General features: G+C 39.6%; 1 protein-coding gene across 1 annotated transcript in view; it reads left to right on the forward strand.

The window, feature by feature from the left end:
* The window catches only part of OPTN (optineurin), a 38,182-nt gene that overhangs the window by 299 nt on the left and 21,201 nt on the right, over window positions 1–16,682 (forward strand). The window contains exons 2-7 of the mRNA XM_075208651.1: window positions 9,715–9,864; window positions 12,038–12,237; window positions 13,069–13,239; window positions 14,130–14,206; window positions 15,327–15,458; window positions 15,606–15,711. Coding sequence (XP_075064752.1) covers window positions 9,717–9,864; window positions 12,038–12,237; window positions 13,069–13,239; window positions 14,130–14,206; window positions 15,327–15,458; window positions 15,606–15,711 — 834 coding nt within the window. The 5' untranslated portion in view covers window positions 9,715–9,716. The remainder of the gene's footprint in view (window positions 1–9,714; window positions 9,865–12,037; window positions 12,238–13,068; window positions 13,240–14,129; window positions 14,207–15,326; window positions 15,459–15,605; window positions 15,712–16,682) is intronic.

The following is a 16,682-nucleotide window of genomic DNA, read 5'->3' on the forward strand; positions in this document are numbered from 1 at the left end:
AGTAATACCTGCAGCTATGCAGAAACTTTGTATATGTCCCCTGTCACCCCGATATTCTGTGCTTCACCCCCTCTACCTACGTGTGTCAGCTGTCACCCGAATAACACATGGACTGCAACCTTTCTACGTTGTATTATCTGCCATCCCACTAATACTTGTACTGCGCCTTATATACTTCTGTATGTCACCTGCCAATCCCAGTTCTTCTGCCCTCATTCTATTTGTATATGTCACGTTACTCCCCATACTGATTTACCCTCTCGGCCTGTTTATGTCACCCTCAATACCTGTGAGTCATGCGTACAATAAATTCACTTCCTGCACCATGTCTACCTCTGTTACACTTATAATATTTATACTTGTCTTTCTCACACCAATGATACTGCATCCTCTGTAACGTTGTCACTAAAATAATACCTACATTACTTGTACCCTCTCTGTATATGTACATTTTTGCCCACCAGTGTGCTAGACAAAATAAAAATGTGTAAATGCCATCTTTTTTAAATTTATTATATTATAGCATATAATAAGTGAACGTAAGACAGAGGTACTCATGGTGAAAATACATTTTGAAAAGTCTTCCCATCAACAACTATAAATAATTGACCAGATATAACCTTGAAATGATCTTATCCGAGTTGCTGCTATCAAGGATACACCTAAGTTTTGGGCATAAAGAACATCTGATCAAATTTATATGGTGTCACCTGTGACTCATCATTGTGATACATAGGCAGTAAAAACAAAACACTAGTATAGTATTATTGAAAAGGTTTTTCATTCCTAGAAAGATTAAACAACTAGTACATAAATAAGGTTAAAACAGCTTATCTGTAAGAACATATGGTGGTGATATTCGCCCCTGACCATGTCCCCTTATCTAAGCTCCTGAAGATCCAGAACTACGGGAGAAAAAGAAGTAAGACTATTACACTGATTGCAAGTTTATATTTGGTACACTTATTCACTGGTATTGGTGGCAACACTATACAAAAAGTGCTTCCCCTATCGGGGACCTCTGTCTTACTTTCATGTACAGTCTTAGTGGTCAGATTTACTAAAGCTTCTAAAAGTGGACGTGTTGGCCATTGCAACAAATCAGATTCTAGCTATCATTTATCTAGTACAAGAAAATGATAGCTAGTATCTGATTGGTTGCTATGCACAACACCTCTACATTTTCTTAGTAAATGTACCCCAAGGATCTGACAAGTGATAGGTTACAGAAGGTGAATGCATTATACATTGTAATCTAAAAGTAAAGTTTTGAGATCCTTTTTGTGTATATTACCATAGCACCTATTTTAACCCTGATCTATTTTCTATTTTATAGTATGCTTTTATCTACATATACTGGATGCCAGATTTTGGTTTACATTACTCTCTTTTTCCTCCTGTGCTCTTTTATGCTCAATTAATAAGAGGGTGCAAATCTCTAAGCCATCAATCTACTTCTGGAAGTAAGGCTTATGAATGGAAATAAATGTCCAATTGGTTGGTATAATGCTATTTGCATTATTTTATTATATATGGCTTTCTGGTTTCCACTTTTGGGCTCCATCAAAAATGTCACCGTTCTTTTGCTACAAATATCACCCCATGTTCAACTTTTTCTGCAAATATCAATGTTCTTCTTTTGAGTCTGACGTCTATACCTGTATGGACCAACTCTAAAGTAACTTTTCATTACTAAAACCATAAAATATTTGTTCTCCTCGCTTTTCTAAATACTGATGTGTTGTGATTTTTCTAGCTGCCATGTTAATATTTATGCAAAAGTGTGCCAAAGTGAGTTATTATGTGGCCTGAAAAAATGTTTCTTTTCATATAAATAGTAATTATCTCTGTGTGATATCTGACATGTTGACATTCTCCAGCTTACTGCTCTTTTTCACTTTCGTTTCTCTCACAACACAGCTGCTTAGCTCTGTCTCCTCCTACCATTACCAGTAACAATTTGTGCATGTCACATCAGTTACAGTAGCTGACGGAGGCCAGTTGACAGCCTGAAATTAGAGGAAACACTGCATGTTGAATGCCAGTTTCTTGTGCCTTGGGTGCATACACATGTACATCTGTCTTCCTGGTTGTACAAGTCACATTTCGTGTAATAGTTTTCCTAAAAGGGCAGTACATCATGTATACTAATATATTTACCTTTATCAGTTCATTCCTGTCTGTCAAATATTCCCATACAGAGGGTCATGAATAATTTTCATTTCTATAGTTTGTAATTTTCTAAAAATTTATTATTAAGGAAAGTTCTGTGAGTTGATAATAAACCTCACATTTCCTACATAATTAAAGATACATATAGAAGTATTTTCTTTAAATATTTAGTAAATATTTGTGAATACATCATTTTGCACATCTTTTCTTTGCGTATTTGTTTTTATTACAGGACTGCTAAATATTTTTTTAACTAGATCTGCTGATCTAAATACACTTACTAGCCCATCCTCTTTTGTACTGGTGCAGCAAATCTTCCTGGCAAAACATTGTTTCAACACACGCTGTTAGATGCCCTTACTCAGTACATGCTTGTTTAGCCTGCCTGCCAAGTGGACAGATCTCTGTCACTTTTGGGTAAACATTTACATACACATGTGTGGCCAAATCTGGAAAATGTGGCAGGTTAGGACACCATTAGCACAGATCGATGATGGCCACATACGCATTCAATTGTCCACCTGCATTTACCATCCGTCCTTACCAACATATTATAGATACTGTTCAGAATTTTATTGGGATTAGTGGTCTTTTTTGGGCCCTTACACACTGCAAATTTTAGCCAGTTAGATCTAAAACAGCTTAAATAGTAATAAAAATGCTGTGGGTATTATAGACTCCTTTATAATATTTTATTGTATAATCTCTGCATTAAATTACGGTAGAGGAAATATATCTAGCCTTTTAGTCCAAAAAATAATTAGTTGTATTCAAAAACTGGTAGTCATATATTTTTTTTTGTAAATTCTTTATTTTGTTTTACAAAATTTGGAAAACAAAATAAACTTACATAAGTATCCCAGTTTTACCATGTCATATCAAACTTCTGTTCCCTGTTTTTAGATTTTACGTTGTGTTTGAAACCATTCTTTATGCTTGGTGAACCAGTGTCTTGGGTCATAGCACTCGCCTCGTTTTAAAACATATGGAAAGACCCTCTTTTCGTAATTAGTATTTGAGCTGTAGTTGAGAAGTAACATCAGGCAAGGATCAAGGTGCATTTCTATTCTCTCAGGTCTTGCACAAATGTGAGTAATCTTCTCCCACTAGGAGGAAATAAGAGGATAGGTATAGCATATGTGGTAAAATGTTCTTCTGGCCAGGCTAAATCTGCAGCGCTTATCACTGACAGAGGGGAAAATGTTGTACCATATCAAAGCTCTTATACCATCTAGTCATAATATTGTTTCTTGTATCTTAGAACTGATGGAGAATTTAGTGACTAGCTTAAATATCTTGTTTTATTGGACTTAGAAAAGTGGTCTCCCCATTTTAATCTCCCAATAATAAGTAAAGAGGACAGACAGACCATTTTCATCCACAACTAATGTTGGATATAGCTTTAATATAAAATGTAACCTTGTATTGTCCCTTAAATTGAATTGTTCTGTTTAGTCAGAGACCTCTTAAGGTTTAACAAAAGGGTAAGGCTTCCTATGACATGTGATAGCTGTATAGAAGCTAGTTGATCAAATAGTGAACTACAATCTAGCCTGGTAGGGTTCTTTCTCCTAAATCTGTGCACTCCACATCACGCCAGAAACCGTGTTGTTCCCCCAAAAGTGTTGCAGGTTCTGTGTCTATAATCCTGGTATAACCTGCGGGTTACCTATAAGTAGGATGCAGGGTCCTGGTATTGAAGAAATACTTTCATACATACACCCAGTACAAGGCCAATATTATCTGAACTAGGGAGCAGATCTGGTCTATGTGCCCTAGGAATCCAAGATAATTTGGCTGACAAGATTGGTGAGACTGCTCTATATGAATCTTAATTTCATAATTTGTGACAGGAATTGGAGTTAAACTTTAACTCATCTGCAATTTTAAGACCAAGAAGCTCAGCCTGGGGTGTTTCTTATCCTAAATTTTACTCCCAGATATCCTCTGGAAGGCATAAAAGAAGGAAGGTGGGGTGGCCACCAGGTTTGCCAGAACGAAATAAAGAATGTGTGATAATATATTCATTTTTAACACACTCATTCTGCCCTTCCAGGTAAAGGGCAGGAAATTCCATTTTGCCAGGTGTTCCTGGAAATGTTAATGGATGAATCAAAAATGCATGTGTATAGCTTATTAAGGCCATTAGGAACTTTAATTGCTAAATAATTAATATTAAATGGTTGCCACTGAAACAGGAAGGTAGTCATGGTAAATTTATTATTTAAATGTGTCTGATTTGGTAAGGTTAATCTTACGTTTGATAGATGCTAAATGTATTGAAAGGTCATTAGTGATGAGGTTAGGGATGTAAAGTGGAAAGTCATCTTCAAAGATTATCATTTTACATACCCTGCCGCCTCTCAACAACAACTAAATATTCCATAGTGAGAATATATAGCTGTTTATTCTGACTCTAGCATGGAGGAACGATGCCGGGCCATTATCCTATTCATTCCAACACAGATCCCTTACTCCATAAATGCCCAGTCTATCCTGTTGAATACTTTCTCAGCATCCATTGACAGGAGCATCATGACGATGTTATGAAGATGAGCAAAGCAAATTGCATCAGTTGTTTTATTATCATTTGCTTCCCGCATAGGTATAAAGCCAACATGATCTAAATGTATGAGCACAGGTAAGACCAGCTTCAAATTGTTGGCTATAAGTTTTAAACCTACATTTAGAAGTGAAATTGGCCTATTGCCTATTATTGGTCTGCACTGTCTAGGATCGTACCTGCTTTCTGTATCAGTCTAATTAGAGCCTGTGGGGCATGCTCAGGGAAAGGGTTAGTTAATTCTACTATAATAGTTGTGTGGAGGTGAAAAAAAGTGAAATGATAGAGTTCAGGTTATAGGACACACCAAGCATCAATTAAATGTAAGAAGTGTTATATTTACTTATGGTAATGTTGAAATACCGTTGTAGCAATCTCTCAGTGTCTCTGTCACATTTAAATCCCTGCCTAATACCAGCAATGCCTCCAGGAACTCATAAATCTTCTTCACAATTGAAATAAGGAATTTGACCTGCTTCTGATTTGGCCAGTTTCCTTGTGAGGCCTCAAAATACCATTCAAGAACAAGAATCTGCCTTCTGTATTCTTAAGCACCACATTATATACAAAGCTTGTTGTATTGTTAAAAGCTGTGGAAACACTTGCTACTTTCTTGGTTGAACTACAACTATGAAACCATTTGGGGTAATATTAATTGTTTATTATTGGATGATACACCAATGTGTTGCAAAAATATTGTTTCTCATTTAATCCAGTTGGTTGTTCATTTATCTGGAACATTAAACCCATGTTATGGAGCGTTAATACATAAGGCCATCTGGAGATGGTGTGATAAACTAAACAGGAGAAGTCCCAAACATGGGAACTGGCAATATAGGAATTGGAGCCAAATTGGGAATGTGTGTCCAGCACTCCAAAGCTCCTTTTAGGTTATTTGGCACCTTGAGGTCTGAGGGTACCATGGTAGGATATTATGGGTCAAGTCAAGAAAATGTAGTATGTGAACAGGAATCATCAGTCCATGTACGATTAAAGCTACACCAAGGAAAAAAAAAACGCCAAAGAGAACCTAATGAGTTAATACAAAGTACGGAAGTGACTTTTAATATGGGAGGTTCTAACACAGTACTCTGTGTTTGAAGTTACAACACTATGGATGTGCCTTATTGGAACCCTTAACAGGCTCATAGGTTGCAACTTGGATGCAACCCACTGGGTATATGGTAACATCATATATTAACTATTACCATGTATGAGTAACCCTTGATCATAGATTATACTGGATTTAAATTAAGAATTATATAACTAGTATCAGAGCAAACAGTCAGAAGTACAAACGATGGGATGGTGGTACAGACTGGTTCTACAGGGTGGTATACAGTCCAATGTCATATCCTGTAGTAAAGCCAGGGTCCTAAATGTACTGACATCTATAAAGATCTTGTGCAATTATTGCCATATCCAGCCCCACCTTCCAGTAATGGAGTAGCATCAGGAAAGAAGTGATTGCACATGTGCTTAAAAGTCCATGGTCTCTATGGCATGGCCACTTATCTTGTCACTGGAAGCTCTTTTGCCATGCAAAATGTCGGGCCCTAGTTGGAGCTTCATTGGAAGCTCCATTTTTTTTTTCAAAGAAAGTTTCAACTGAGGTTTCTGCATCCTCTGGGCCTTTCAGTGTTGTTGACTTCCTGTCCTTGTAGGCAATTGGGGCAAATGGAAACCAACATCTTGATTTGTTTTGCATTTCTGGATTGCCTTTTTCAGTGGCTTTAGTGTCCTTGATTCTCCAGAATAACCCTTGAAAGGACTTGACAGAGTTTGAAATCAGTTTCCATAGATCTTATTGTGCAATATTTCTGGCTTTCCTCTTTATGTTCTCCTTGAGTAGGATATCTTGGAGACAGCATATAAAGTCCTGTGACAAGTCGCTCGGGGGGTCTGCATGGTTTTAATGTCCAATTGGCTCTCTTAAAATTTATTGGCATGTCTTCAGGCCAGGAGAGGGTATTATTGAAGTACTTAGTGGAGGTAATTTGGATATCATCTTCTACTACAAACTATAGTAGACTTTTCTCTAATATTAGGCCTCCTCCCTCTACTGTCGAGGTTCTCAATATGTTTATACATATCATTAATTTGCAAGACTTTTTGTTTATTCCTGAAAAAATCAATGCACCTGGCTCTTCTAGGGTTTTTACCCTGTCAACTTTGCTGATCTCTTTCGTTAGAGACGTAATTTCGAACGTAATGTCTGAAACATTAGTTTGAATGTGGAGTTTAGATAATGTTTGGTGGGGAGCTTTTGAAAGCATTGTTTTATGGACCACTCAGTACCTAATTCTGCTTCTGAATCGGAAGAGTCACTGGGTGACAGTGTTTCAGCTGTGTTGCAAGTCTTGACTGTCGCTGAGTGGAGGTGTTATTGCCATATTGGAGGCCTCACATTATTATTATTATTATTATTATTATTATTATTATTATCATTTATTTGTTGGGCGCCACAGGGTTTTCGCATCGCCTTACATAATACGAACAGTAGACCATACAGGGTAAAACATCACAGAACAATAAACACTAAGTACCAATGCTTCGGAAACTCCGGGCAGACATATGGAGTGAGGGTGGAGCAGAAGAGTCGGTATGAAGACAGGAGGGGAGAGGGGCCCTGCTCATACGAGCTTATATCCTAAGGGAGGGTGGACAAAACAGGCACGAAGGGAGGCAGTGATGCAGGGGAGAAAAAGGGACCAGTGGAGAGGAGGGAGAACAAGCAGAGTGGATGAGGGGTTAAGTGGATGGTTGGTAGGCTTTCAGGAACAGGTGAGTTTTGAGTGCCCGTTTGAAGGAGCACAGATTGGGAGCGAGACGGATGGAGCGAGGGAGGTCATTCCAGTGCAGAAGGGCAGCTCGGGAGAAGTCTTGGACTCGGGAGTGGGAAGAGGTAATGAGAGTGGAGGAGAGGCGACGGTCATTTGCATAGCGCAGGGAGCGAGCGGGAGTATGAATGGTAAGAAGGTTAGAGATGTAGGATGCAGTAGACTGGGAGAGAGCTTTGTAAGTGGTAGTAAGGAGTTTAAATAGGATTCTGTAAGGGAAAGGGAGCCAGTGTAGGGCCTGGTAGAGAGGGGAGGCAGAGGAGGAGCGACGTGAGAGAAAGATAAGTCTGGCAGCTGCATTGAGTACAGATCAGAGCGGGGCGAGAGGGAGGCCAGTGAGAAGGAGGTTGCAGTAGTCCAGGCGGGAGATGATGAGTGCATGGATGATGGTTTTGGTGGCTTCTTGTGAGAGGAAGGGTCGGATGCGGGCGATGTTGCGCAGTTGGAAGCGACAGGCTTGAGCAAGGGATTGGACGTGGGGGGCAAAAGAGAGAGAGGAGTCAAGGGTGACACCCAGGCAACGGAGTTGGGTGACAGATGAGATGGTAGTGTTGTTAACAACGATTGAGAGGTTGTGGTGAGAGGGGAGTCTGGAAGGAGGAAAGACTATGAGTTCCGTTTTGGAGATGTTAATTTTGAGAAAGCGTGAGGACATCCAGGAGGAGATGGCAGAGAGGCAGTCAGATACACGAGAGAGGAGGGTGGACGAGAGATCAGGAGAGGAGATGTAGAGTTGAATGTCGTCAGCATAAAGGTGATACTGAAGACCAAAGGAGGAGATGAGCGCACCAAGGGAGGAAGTGTAGAGCGAAAAGAGAAGGGGGCCAAGAACAGAGCTTTGGGGGACTCCTACTTGGAGGGGGGTGGGGGCGGTGGAAGAGCCGGACGTGGAGACAAAGAAGGTGCGGTTTGCAAGGTAAGAGCAGAACCAGGCATGGACAGAACCAGAGAGGCCTAGAGAGAGAAGAGTTTGCAGAAGGGGAGGGGGTGGTCCACGGTGTCAAAGGCAGCGGAGAGGTCGAGGAGGATAAGTAAGGAGAAATGACCCCTGGATTTGGCTGATAGGAGGTCATTGGTGACTTTAGCCAGGGCAGTTTCAGTGGAGTGGAGGGGGCGGTAACCAGATTGGAGAGGGCCGAGGAGGGAATTGTCCGAGAGGTATCTGGTGAGACGACAGCAGACTAACCGCTCAAGAAGTTTGGAGGCATAGGGGAGAAGAGAGATAGGGCGATAATTGGCGACGGAGGTGGGGTCAAGGTTGGGTTTTTTGAGGATAGGAGAGATGAGAGCGTGTTTGAATGAGGAGGGTACAACACCAGAGGAGAGTGATAGGTTGAAGAGGTGTGCCAGGTAGGAGCAGGCAGTGGGAGAGAGAGAGCGAAGGAGGTTAGAGGGGATTGGATCAAGAGGACAAGTGAAGGGAGGAAAGGGAAAGAATGAGGGAGCGAACTTCATCGCCTGTTGTGGGGCTGAAGGAGCTCCAGAGTTGTTTGTTAGAGGGAGGTGAAGCAGTAATGGCAGCGGGAGAGGGGTTGGAGGAGGAGATGTTGAGTCTGATGGCTTCAATTTTGGAGGAGAAAAAAGTGGCGAAGTCATCAGCTGAGAGGGAGAGAGGGACCGGAGAGGGGGGGGGAGAAAGGAGGGAGTTAAAGGTGGCGAAGAGACGACGGGGATTAGAGGACTGAAAGGAAATGAGGGATTTAAAGAAGGTTTGTTTAGCCAGGGAGAGGGCAGAGCAGAATGGAGAGGATAAATTTAAAGTGAAGGAAGTCAGCCAGGGATGGTTGATATGGCGGCTGCTCCATGAGTGCCAAATATTGGCAGAGCAGGTAAGTTGCCAGTCTTTTGTGCACCAAGCCACATGGCTTGCATGATTTTCTTCCCATCATGTAACCAAGGGTTTAAATGCCTTTTACATGTTTTTGGTACCAGAGCTCTTTTATTGAGTGGCCTTGTTACTCTGTGCCAAAGCCTTTTTTTAACAGAAGATTATTCAAATTTTCCTGTCATGTATAGTGCATTTATTTGCTAGACACTGTACCTACTTCATGAAATCTGCTCATTTCATGTTTGCGTGTATTGAAACAATTATTTATTCATTTTCCTTATATTAGGTGTATTTTCTTTTTGTTCTTGCAGTGATGGCAAATCAAGGGTTTAATCAGAATCCTGGGAATAAGATGATGAATGGGCACCCAGACGTCTCTCAAGCTAGTCTTTCTAATAAAAATGATATAGACATGTTGGAACAGATCAAACAACTGCTTGTTGAAAACAACAAACTGAAAGGTGACCAATGAATTGTGTTTTGTATGGAAGGATTTTATTGTGTCTACTTGTACATTATTTGCCTTTTGCATGGTGGGGATTTGTACACAAACTTTACAGACAGGGGAAGAATGATCAACTACAGAGGGGGTGTGTGTATCATTAGTCCTCCCTCCTAAAGTTTATTTTGTTGCATATGGACATAACATTAGACTCTTCACATCAGAACATGCTAAATACTGAACCCCTGAAGATGCAATCAAGCGCATTTGTTTAAAAAGGTCACATGTAAACACAAAACATCATTTGCACTGCATCCTCGCAAATGTACCCTTTCATAAATTATTCTTACTAATCTTGTTAGTAAGAAACTGTCAGTAGATGATAATATGTGGGTGTGTTCTGTCCTTGGCAATTCTGGGTCCAGGTGTATGTCCAGGCCGAAGATACTCGTTGTGTGGTACAGCGTGGGAGGAAATAAATTTCATATCGCTATTCAGTGGTTATTCAACAGGAAGTTTATTTTCGTTGAGCAGAGCATTATGAAGTCCCAAAATCTGGACTGTCCCACCAGAATCAGCATGGTTGTCAGAGTGCTGTTCTCTCCCCTACCTGCTGCTGGTGTCTTAAGCTCAGTTGCTGTTTGGCCGGTACCTGGAATGTTGAGGCCCTGTTTGGAAATGATATAGGTACATTTCACCTCCTGAAATGCCGAGCAGTAAGTGAACACACTAAAGCCCCATCCTCTTTATCAGCCTCAACATTAAACCAGCATCTTTCACTCCAACCAGCCCTGACATTAATTTAATAGCATTCATATTTAATAAATAGACCTGTTTATCCCCAACCATCCCCAATATTAAATCCAATATTAAATCAATAGTATTCCCATTACATAAATTGGCCTATTTTCCCTCATCCAGCCTGACACTAAATTATATAATACAAACCCCACATTAATAACCCCAAAAATATACCCTCACCAACCCCACATTACATTAATAATACCCACATAATATTAATTCCCCAACACCACATACGCCAGTGTCCACATTTAACACATTTTAACCAACTTTAACACTCCCTGCTCCCCACCACAAACACCAGTTGCCAAAGTATATTTACGCTACACATCCACACACCAGTCCTCACAGTATGTTATTGTCACATCCATACACCAGTCTTCCTAGCACATAAACCCCACACACACAGTCCTGCCAGTATATTTATTACACACACACACACACACACACACACACACACACACACACACACCAGTCCTCCCTGTATATTAACGCCACACACCCCCTAGTCCCCTCTGTATATTAATGCCACCCACCCACCAGTCTTCCCAGTATATTAATGCCACACACACACACACACACACCAGTCTCCACAGTACATTAATGCAACATACAACACACACACACCAGTCCACACAGTATATTAACGCCACACACCCAGCAGTCCCCACAGTGTATTAACGCCACACAGAGATGTGATGGCAATCGGTGGAGCTAATTGGAGCACTCCAGTGCATGCAGCCCTTATTCGAAATGATTGCACCTAATTGCAAACTAATATAATTAAACAAAGTTCAAAAAAGAATAAGTGATGACACATCATCATCATCAGTTATTTATATAGCGCCACTAATTCCGCAGCGCTGTGCAGAGAACTCATTCACATCAGTCCCTGCCCCATTGTAGCTTATAGTCGAAATTCATTAAGATAGACACACACACACACAGAGACAGACTAGGGTAAATTTTGATAGCAGCCAGTTAACCTACCAGTATGTTTTTGGAGTGTGGAGGGAAACCGGAGGAAACCCACGCTAACACAGGGAGAACATACAAACTCCTCACAGATAAGGTCATGGTCGGGAATCAAACTCAAGACCTCAGTGCTGTGAGGCAGAAGTGCTAACCACTAGGCCACTGTGCTCCCCATGTGGCACATACGCAAAGACCTAAAAACAAGGTATAATGAAATTAAAATGATGTAATGAAATGGAAATAATCAAGGTAAAGTAACATTTCTTCATAGTTCATTTCGCTATATTGGATGTTCTTTAAACTTGTGCAGAACTTTCGATTAAACAACGAAGTTATAGCATAAATAAGCCACAATACAAGTTTTGTTTGCAAGGCCCTCCACATGTAAAACTTGTTTTCTGTCTTCTTATTTTTAGAAACTATGAAGCAGAAGAATCAGGAAATGAAGGAGCGCCTCGAAGACCTCTTAAACAGAGAAAAACAGAGAGAAGAACAAGCATCATCTGAGCCTGGATTGTTAGAAGGAAAACAACGTTTGTTAGAGTTGAGCAATGAAAATGAACTTTTGAAGAAAGAAATACAACATTTAAAACAGATAACCGATCTGTCCACACAGGTGCCTGTCACTAATATCCTATTATGTCACAAGGGCTGTGTGCAAGAAATTGTGGTCTCTTAATCTCATAATTTCATAGACAAATAACACTCTCCATCCCATGCTGTTACCAGGACAGATTTACAGTGTTGGGCTGCATTGCATATTTTAATTACAGTTAGTATACCTTTTGGGCAGTTTGCTTTTAATTTTAATAATATTTTTATTTATTTAATAATTTTATATACTGCAATACTTCTGCCTACAGATCTGCTTTTGATCCTTCCATTTCACAGTACACAATCTAGGTGTAATGCCGGCCTTTTCAATATTTTATTATAAATCTTTACAGATGGTAAAGAGAATTTAGGTCACAATTTTATTTTCAGAATAGGAGATAATTACTATGTTCTTGAATAATGATGGAATGGAAGCCTGACTGAAGAAGATCCAATGGGTTGTGTAGGCAAGCGTCTGAAGAAGCTTGGAGGGGCATGGGAGTTGAGAGATGGGTCTGTAATGTGAGAGATAATTTTGGTCAGACTTTGTTTCATTTTCAGAATAGGAGTAATTGCCACATACTTGAATATTAATATCTGTGCAGAGGGAGAGATTACAGATATTAATTATGGGTTGAGCACAGGTGACAGTGAATGAGTAATTTGTTAGGGGATTGGGGAGACAGGTAATAGAGGGGTAGGAGAAGAAGAGGATACAGACTTATTCATGTATGGGATCAAATAAAGAGAAGATGCCGCATGATATTTACTTTAATATTACTTTGTGTGATATTGCCATTTAAAACAACACGACTCACGTGAAATACTTGTAATGTCTTCATATGATTTTTAGAACTCAGATGGCTCTGCTTCTGAGGGTGAAACTGAAAACCTAAAGCAGTTGAAGGCACAGCTGCTACGTCTTCAGGCTGAAAAGGCTGATCTTCTTGGGATGATATCTGAACTGCAAATCAAACTCAGCAGCTGCGCATCTGACGACTCATTTGTTGAAATCAGAATTGCAGTAAGTTGAGTTGTTATGTTAAACAATAGCATCTGAACATTGCACATGTAATTGATAGTAAAGAGTGTATTAGTTTGCATTTGTTTAGTGTCACAATACCCATTGTATTTTGTTTTTTTAGCCTTCTAAACAGGGACACGCTCATATCAGAGTATGCAGAGAGTATTTCTGGTCTGCTAACTTCTGTGTGTCCATGTGTAAGCCAGTTTGAATTGGAAGGGGATAGGCCAACATGTAACCAATCTGAACATCTACACATTATCAACAGCACAAAATAATGATTTGAGGCTAGTGTCAAACTACAGTGGGACTATTGTGGTGTTGAATGTTACCTCTATAAGAAGCAAAGTCCATGCTTCCATTAATGGAGGGAAGCCTGCAGCTTTCTTGACCAGTAATTTCCTGCTTTACATTTTTGTGGTCATTTTGAAAGGGACGGCACATGACATTCACACAAACTATTTTCCGGGGTAACACATAATGGACCAGCTTCGTGCTTAGTCTGAGAACTTATTTTACAGATTCTTACCATGTGCACCTACAGAGCAAACCTTTGTGATTCAATGCATCTTTACATTTCCACGTTCTGTAAAAAATCAATTAGCCACCCAGTGGCATGACACTGTACAGGACAGACCTGACATTATGCTTCAATACGACTAGCTGTGCACATCCACTCTTTTTTGTAGAGGTTCAATTTCTTTGGGGATCCCTATAGTAAAAGAAGAAGGTAATATTGGAGATATATCACTTCATGTGGTTGAGATTTCATTTTTAACACTATTCTTCCAAAAGTGAAAATTCCTGTTTTGAAGCAGTTAATTGCTGAGCCTTCTAATAGTTTGGGAAAAATATCCTTATTAATGCCAAACCTTCTTTCATTACCTTAGGAAAAAGAAGTTGGTGCAGAGCTGAAAGAAAATAAGGTAGATGATAGAGCGTCAAATCATGATATTATTTCATACAGGTATGTTTATATTGTGTGTCCACCAAATCCTTTAGCAATAAGAGATTTGTAACTCTTCAAGAACATTCTATATTATTTAAGTTTAATTTGTGTGTATATTTATAGTTCAGCTGTTCAACTCTTTGTTGTAAACCATAAGTTTTATTATGTTCATCACAGTGTGTTGTACATGCTCTGCATTTGATTGACAGATATATCTTGAGACCATAGTCAGTGACAATCTGGTTGTAGTACATGAACAAAATGTGATGGTCCAGAGAATGAACCATTCAGCACCATTTAAATGGTGTTCAATAAAGCTCATCTTTGTCTTATAGAAGTATTGTGAAAGCTTATTGAGGTATTGCCCACGAATACTGACATCATAAACCATTTGGTGGCAGTATCCATGATTTTTTTAAGTCTGTGCATAATTGTTTCATGGCCAGCTCATTGTATGGAAAACTCAAGTAGATTTTGGATGGAATGGAACTCCATTTTGTGACTCGCCATTCCATTTGCATACAGACCATTTGCTTGATAAAAATAAAGAATAATTGCTTATCCCTCAGAGAGATCCACATTATTTTACAAAATTGTTTATTTCCATCAATGGTTCTGAGGTGCTTCAATTGGTAGTTCTCTTAATAAGTTAGTTCAGCAGCTATAGATCTGTTATAATGCTTCTAATTATTTAGCTTTTATTGTAATTGTTCCTGATTATAGACATCCCCCCTGTTTGTAAATATATACATACTAATTCCTTAAGATGGCCTTTTATGTAATGTGCCTTCATACGTGGACCCAGTACTGAGTGATCCATGTTGCAGCCTTAGTCCTCTTGTAGGATTTAATCCTAGAGTGGAATCAGTTGCAGGAAGCAGAAGATATGTTGTAATCTTTGTGCTGGTACAGTCCTTCCATGTAGTATTCTTATATAAATGTACAAATTTCTTAATGAAGCAGACACTATTTTATATTGCATGACTTCTTACTACTTCACATTCCAATATAAAACCCTATAGGCAATTATATTGACTAGTTATAAATGGTTTGTGATGTATCTTTTCTATGTTTTAATGTGCTTATAATAAGTCACATTGTGGCTAATTGAGTTTAATGGTGTTATTTTATATGTTAGGACAAATTTGTCAGATGGAAACCATGCCATGGAATCAGAAGAACTTGCAGTCAGCAAACTTCTTCATAGCTTGCGGGAAGAAACAGAAAAGGTAGAACAATTGCAGAGGGAGTTAGTGAATGCAAATGAGAGGTAAATTTTACTGTATATTAAGATGTATGGTCTTTTTTTTCTCTCTAATGTTTATGAAAGCTGGAGTTAGTAATAATTGTAATGCTACACAAAGTATAAGGGGCCCTATATTCTATTGTGACTTGAGTGCAATACATATTCCCATAGATTGTCAGAACTGGAAAATAAATCATCTGATTACTCAGACAAAGAAACTGAAACAGAACCAGTTGTGGAGCAGAATGATAAAGAAGTCATAGAATCTGAAAAGCTTGTAAGTAGATGTTAAGAATTATGCTTGCTGCATTATATGATATATGTATATGTGTGTGACAGAAGCTCTGGGATAGTAATAAATTGCATATCCATATCCCAGGTTTTCTGTCTTATGTGTTTTACAACCCCAGGGAGATTGTTTTTATGTGGGAAGGAGCTTTCCAAAGAGTGTTATTAGCTTTAGGAAAAGCTGGTATGAGAGTCCCTACGGTTATGAATGGAGAGAGAAGGCTGGGCTCCATTCATCAGGCCCAGTCTGGGTCTTCTGATCTTCCAGTCTGACAGCAGACTGATTAATGCTTGCACCTGTAAGGTGTGTTTAAAAGGATATCAGTGTGATCAGTCTCTCTCCCTCTCCTCTTTTTGACCAGTAAGTCCTGTTGTTTTGCATGTGTGTGTGAGACACTAGGGGGTAAATGTATCAAGCTGAGAGTTTTACGGTGGGATTGAAAAACCAATCAGATTCTTGCTATCATTTATTTAGTACATTCTACAAAATGATAGCTAGAATCTGATTGGTTGCTATAGACATCTTTTCAAACCCGCCGCAAAACTCTCAGCTTGATACATTTACCCCTAGGTCTTTTACTTCAGAGAAGGTGATACTTTGTATCAGAAGTGCAGCCGTCTATCCCAGAACACGGTATCCCCAATACAATCTTGCAACAATATACATATATATTTATATTATAACCAGTTCAAAGTCTTTCTGGTGTAGTAACGGTACAACAAACTGTCACAAGCTACTGCATTGAAAGACTTTAGTTTTGAGACAGAGTTGTTGTTGCTTTTTACATAAAGGGCTTCCTCTTTTGTGTGACCTTCTACATAGTGCATGCTGGACACAGAGCCATAACTAGGGGGGTGCGAGCGGTGCCACCGCCCAGGGCGCAACCCCAAGGGGGCGCAGCAGCCGCCCGCTACCTGCCTCTGTGCCCTGCCTCAATCACACACAGCTTCCCCCACCAG

This window comes from Mixophyes fleayi, chromosome 4 (assembly GCF_038048845.1).
Source record: "Mixophyes fleayi isolate aMixFle1 chromosome 4, aMixFle1.hap1, whole genome shotgun sequence".
NCBI lineage: Eukaryota > Metazoa > Chordata > Amphibia > Anura > Limnodynastidae > Mixophyes > Mixophyes fleayi.